Below are 6703 nucleotides of genomic sequence, written 5' to 3' on the forward strand. Positions count from 1 at the left end.
TGCATATTATTTTTGTTTATATTGTAAATAGCTCGGTCAGATGAATCAATTCCATGACAAGACTTATGTGTAAATGATATTTATTGGAGTGTCTTAAAAAAACAGATGGAAGTGGAAGTATTTATTTATTTATTTATAGAGAAGCAATTTTCTGCAAAATTTTTCTCATTCCACCACCGAAGGGCCCACAAATTATTTAAATGTATTTTTACCATATTTAAAGCCTTTTTTTGAGAACGATATGTACATATGTTGTAAATAATCTTCGAAGCACTTCTGTTTCTCGATGCATGGAGCACTGCTGATGGTAAACCATACCAGTCTGAAGTCGTGTTTGTCACCTAATTTAAACGGTCTGCTGTGCATATGTTGGAGGATATGACCTCATGAATGTTTGAGGAACGAGTGATTTTACATGGTTTCTTTTTCACCTTTAGTAGGCATGATTGCAACTCGGATTTTGTTTTTCTGATTTAGCAATGGAAATTATGTTTAGAAAGCTATTTTTTTACACAATTGTCAATAAATATTTTTTTAACATTCATTCTGGTTTCCTGGGTATGATTTGCTTTGTTTGGCTCACTACAGTAATATCAGTCAGTGGTCTTTAAACAGACAATCAGCAGATGTCATTTGAGAAGTAGAGATGGACAGATTGCAGTGGTATTAGCTGTAAATCCATTTAACTAACTTTAATAGCGCTCTTATCGTTTTATATTGATAGTGTATCTTTAATCTGAGGCGCTTAGGACCACAGGGGTCCAGATTTCTTAATGCTGGCCTCCTGAACCGGATACATGCAATAGCTAACAGCATATACTTTATCTGTGTTTTTGTAGATGGCACCAGGTATGCTTTAAATAGCATTATAAAGATATCCTTCACTGAGAAGTACAACGATACAGAGCTATGCATAAAGCCTGAATGTGAACGCCCACCTGCTCGGTGGCCTTGGTTCCAGCAGTACTTTTCCCATTCAATTTTTTCCATAAATATTTCAAAGAAATTCTTTATTTAAACCTGAGCCATGAACCAAAACAAGCAGCTCTGAGATGAATCACTATATTATAAACTGTTTTTATGTCAAATGTAAAAAATTAAATTAAATATTGAAAAAAAATTGTTGTGTGTGTGTGTGTGTGTGTGTATGTGTATATACACACAATTTTAATAAATTTTTTATTTTATGAACTCCATTAAATCAGTATTAATCATTTGTAGGTTTTAGTCCATGTTTATTGCTTTAACATCATTTATATGCTTGTGTACTCCTAAAAGATGATAAACGGTTTAAATAGTCTTCTAGGAAAACAGACCAAAAATATTGATGACTTATCTCACCCTATAAGGGGCGTATACAAATATGTACCCAATAAATTACTCTCTCGAACCACCTGATTCCATTTAGCAATAGCAAATGACAAAAAAAGCATGGTACACGTAAACTAAAGCCTATTGGCTATTTTAAAAAAAGCCACAATCCTTCTCTATGCCCCACCCAAACGTCCTGTCTCAATAGGAAATATATCAGGAAAGAGAGCTGTACATGCCACTGTTGCCACTCAGGTAGGTCTGTTTATATGCTATAATTAAAAATCAGTTTCTTTGATTGAAATTATACCTGTGGAACCCTCCGGTTGCGCTCCAGAAATGTTAAAAGTTAAACAGAGGCATAATTATTCAAATAAATTCTCCACCTGTGAGCAGTTTCACATTGTGCCTGAAAACCTCACCAGAGAATTAAGCCTGATTTGTTGAATCGTTTCTCCTCTTATGCACCGTACAACCCAGGACAGCATGGCCCCCAGCATGGGGCGTCCTGACCTGATCCTTTCGTGGGCCCGTAACGGCTGCCCTCCCTATGAGGACGCACACAGCACAAGCAGGGAACGTTCTTGTTAAGCCTTTCATTAATCCTCTCAGACAAACCTTCTCAGCGTTTGCACCGCAGCTCTAAATGAGTTAGAATGCGCGCAATATGACCCGAGGCGCACCTGATCGTTCGGCATCCGCTGGGGTATGTAACTAAACCTGACATGGGCCGATTTAAACGAGAAACAACGACCGATTCATTCACACATCCGGGCTTGAGCTTTGACATATGACCAGAGCACAGTCAAAGTATCTGAATTAGTGCAAACCAAGTTCAGTATTCTTCAATATGGGATAACATTTTAGCAATGTACATGCTTAAAAATAAAGGTTCTTTAAAACATTTGGTTCAACAATCTTCTTCAGCTCTCAAATCTTATTCACATCCATAATCAGATTCAAAATAATGTGCCAATGCCAGGTTTCATTGACTTGGAGATATTCAATTTTGACTTTGGGTCTGTTCCTAACAAAAAGATATTCGCTTTAGAAGGCATGGATATCGAGTGCAGTAGTAGATATTTTTGTAGGCCAACCCAGAAGTTCGCATCACCCTGGTTCCCTTGACCCAATAGGATTTTTCAATTGTTTTTTTGATTATTACAGAAAATAATCTGTGACCAACAAAAGTTTGATTTTGAAATGTTTGAAATGTTTGGTTTATCATGATAAACTTCACAAATCATCAATTTTGAAGCCCATATACAGTCACCAGAAGTAAAAATCACCACGGACTTGAACATCACCACCAGAGTTGGGGGTAATGCATTAAAAGTAGTGTGAGTTACGTAATCAGATTACTTTTTAAAAGTTACTTTTTCAAATAGCTAATGCAAGTTACTTTTGGTTTGAAAGGGCATTTACAGTTAGCAAAAATATAACTTTTGTGTTTTTTGTTATTAAAAATAAATAAGCAAGTCCTGCTCAGGTGACAAGGAGTGATGTAATGCATTACTTTCCATAAAAAGTAACACAATTACTTTTTTTATGGAGTAATGCAATATTGTAATGCATTACTTTTAATAGTAATTACCCCAACACTGCTCACCACCATAAAGCTTCAGACAACTAATTTTCCCTTAATCTTTGAGTTAGAATAGTTTGCAAAAGTGCAACTATAAATATAACGAGGCTGTGAAAGCAGATGAGTTCACCTGATTGCATGACGATGTTTAATGTCCACGGCAGCCTGTAGTCCAAATTTAGATACTTGTTTGCAGCTGCCTTTTTGAAGACAAGTAAATACTTTTTAAAAAATCACAGGAGCTTGAGCTTAGCCATATAGACATCAGAATATCATAGTGACTTGGGGTGGATTCTTGTACTTAGAAACTACCCAGAAACTGCATAGCAATATTCAACTTTAGTACATAAATATAAATAATACAAGTAAAACATAAATAATACAATAACACTAACTGCAAGAACCCGCCCTAGACCTCCTAACTGGAAAGCAATACCCGCTAGCAACCCCTCAGAACACCTTAGCATTGTTGAGGCACCCGTTAAACGGTTTTTATTCTATATTACAGTGAAAAAAAACACTATAGTCTGTTTTAAAATGCTGTTGTATTTTGAATTGTGGTGATAAATGTCACTCAGCACATTAGCATGCACAGTGAGCCTCTAAAGAAGAAAGTGTGTGTGTGTATTTTAAAGAACTGTGGGAGCGCACTCAGTGTTTGCTTCCAGGCCGCTTTTCCTGTGTTTCCAGGACTCTACGGAGCTGCTCGGATAGGAATGTGCCTCTGAGAATGACCCAGACTCTTTTTCTCATCAGAATCTGTTTCTACCTGTTAAAGTTCTTTCTCCCAAGGGTTCCTTTGACTACCCAGCATTCCTTTCTCTGTGACTCACTCGACTCTCAGCGATGAAGTGCAGTGCGCTGATCACAGATCAGCCATTTGAGCTAAAGGTCATCGGCCGAGAACAAACCTCAGCTACATTCCTGTCCATCTACACTGGGAGAACACAGGAATCGATATCCCGACCTGCAACTGCAAACACGCGGCTGTTGACAAACCTCTTGTGATTCATCCTTTGGTAAATAGCTGTGTGGAGGCAGTCAAGTTTGGACAAATGTACGAGCTTATGCAGTTATGAGGACGGTTCCTTGTGTGTCCTCCTCCCCAATAGAAATTACTCACTGGAGTTTAAGTGACTTGAGAACTCCACTGGAGTCAGTTCCCATGGTGGAGAATGACTTGTGGTGGGTGGAATCCGTGCAAACTGGAGATATGCATTGGAATGAATGGGAATTCAGTATTTGAAAAATAATGTGTTTTTTGACATTTAAAGCATATCAACATTCTGTTAGACCAGTTTTTTTTTTTTTTGCATGCCAGATGACAAAATATTCTAGTTTTGAATTCAGTGCATGAAAGCTAATTTAATTTATTTTATTAACATCTTGGCACTACTACCAGTCATAAAGGGCAACTTTTAATATTTCTTTCATTGTTTTATTTTATTTCATAAATGAAGAAAACATTGAAATGTTTTTTTGTTTGTTATTTAGAAATGAGAACAAGTCATTTTGAATAACAAAATCATAACTAAAATCTTTCAAACAAACACCAATGATGTTTAAATGAACCATATGAAAAATTAATTTTATTTAAATATTTTAAATTATATTTAATTATATTGAATTATTTGCTTTAATTAAGAAATTAGCTTTATTTAAATGAATAACGTTATTATATTAAATAATATTAAATATTTTAATTATATTTAAATTCATGTTGAAATTATTCATTTTATTAAATTAGTTGTTTTTTTAAAAGGGGGGGGGGGGTTGCACAAAGTCCTCTTCTTTGACCTCAGAAGTGAATATGCAACAAAAACAACAACAACAACACAAACAACAATAATAGTTTTTGCTATGTTTTTAGCACTGATAACACCAATGTTATTTATTATACTTATTTTTATTTTATTTTATTATATATGACACTTGGAAATTATCCAACAATGGTACACATATTACAAAAAGTTTCAGAATTTCAAACACGTCAGCAATGTTCTAGAGGTTTCATAACAGAGTTCATAATGCAACAGAAAAAAACCTCAGAGTTTACAAACACAAACAGTTTCCTTTTGCACATCTGTTGTAAGACCTCCTACATACCATGCCTTCCTATCAGCCCCTCCTAGCAGGTTTCCCATAAACCCTCGTATCGCTTCCTCATTCCTTAACTTGTGATCAGTCAGATATGGACAAGTGAACACTTGCAACTTCTTCCTCTTTTCTCGGCTGCATCTCATGTCTCCCTCCCACATCATAGGTGGTTTCGTTATACAAATTATACACCAAGTACTTTAATGCGAAAAGACTCACGCTACACGCCGCACTTTACATTTTCACAAAATAAGGGGTTAATAGCAGCTTTGTGATGCATCAGCAGTTCTTCGAGGTCTTGGGTACATGATGATGCAAATGTTTCTAGGAAATGTGGCTCTTGTTTTTGTGTTAAACATCTTGTGTACTGATGTGTGAATATAGTAAAGCTGCGTGAGTTCATGTGATGGTCAGATTACAATGGCGCAAATAGTATGCGTATACTAAGTTGCATTTCTAAATGTTTGAGTGTCACTGCTCCGGGTGTGTGTTCACGGTGTGTGTGTGTTCACTGCTGTGTGTGTGCACTAAGGATGGGTTAAATGCAGAGCACTAATTCCTAGTATGGGTCACCATACTTGGCCACATGTCACGTCACTCACTCGTCATATCTACACTGAACAAAAGTGTGTAGGATTTACTTTAAAACGGTTTTTACTTATAATTACAAAGAAATGCAACTGAATTAAACTTGACCTTTTTCAAAGTAGAAAGAGTGAAATACTGTATGTTTATGTTTAATTTAAAGCAAAATCACAGTTATGTTTTTGCTCTGCCAATGAACAAAGCAATGAATCATTTGCTACATGATTGTGTTTTTGAACAAATCGGGTTAGTGAATGGATGTATATGTGAATATATGCTATTTTTCTAGATAAAAGTTGCTTAGTTTTATATTCTGGTGCACTAAAAAATTTGTGTAGGATGTACATTTAAACAATTTTCACGCATAATTACAAAGAAACAGCGAGTAACACACTGAATTAAAAGTAAAGACTCAAATAGTAAAAATACTCCATTAGTATCATTTGCAATTTTGAAAAATCATATTTGACAGTGTACTCTTTGAAACAAGTTTCACTCAGAAATTGCTATAGTAGCCTAAATATCACAAATAATTATGTGAAAGTTTTAAATAGAAATACGGAAATAGTATTTTCTTGGAAAAAAAAATGTTACATTTTATCACTAATTGATCAAAATCAGATTTTATAGTATATATATTTATATATATTATAAAAAAAAAAATAAATAAATAAAAAAATATATATATATATAACTGTTTTTAGTTGTTTTAATACTACAACTGATTGCTTCTGTTGTCATAATTTGTGAGTCGCTTTGGATAAAAGCGTCTGCTAAATAATAAATAAAATAATAATAATATATGTACATTATTAAAACAGCATCGCAGCTGTTACGGGGCTGACGAGACGTGAGACTTGCGGATCCATGTGCAAGCTTTATTTGATAAAGACAGAGACGTGGTCATACAGCAGGCCTGGGTCAGATGAGGGCAAACAGGTATATAGAGGGCAAAACACAAGAATAGTCCTAGAGGTAGCGCAGGTCGACGATCGGCAGACTGAGTCATAAGGGGCAAGACGAAAGGGGAGAATCCAGGGAACCAGGCGAAGATCAGAAACCGGGAAGGCTAAGGCTAAGGCTAAGGCAAATGACTAGGGCTAAGGCTAAGGAAAACGACTAGGG

General features: G+C 35.5%; 1 protein-coding gene across 1 annotated transcript in view; it reads left to right on the forward strand.

Annotated features, from left to right (window-relative positions):
* The first annotated feature begins 286 nt into the window (after positions 1–286).
* Positions 287–6703, forward strand: part of tbc1d22b (TBC1 domain family, member 22B) — an 82504-nt gene continuing 76087 nt past the window's right edge. The window contains exons 1-3 of the mRNA XM_016290506.1: positions 287–307; positions 840–849; positions 1520–1566. Coding sequence (XP_016145992.1) covers positions 287–307; positions 840–849; positions 1520–1566 — 78 coding nt within the window. The remainder of the gene's footprint in view (positions 308–839; positions 850–1519; positions 1567–6703) is intronic.

This window comes from Sinocyclocheilus grahami, unplaced genomic scaffold, assembly GCF_001515645.1.
Source record: "Sinocyclocheilus grahami isolate Dianchi unplaced genomic scaffold, SAMN03320097.WGS_v1.1 scaffold259.1, whole genome shotgun sequence".
Lineage (NCBI taxonomy): Eukaryota > Metazoa > Chordata > Actinopteri > Cypriniformes > Cyprinidae > Sinocyclocheilus > Sinocyclocheilus grahami.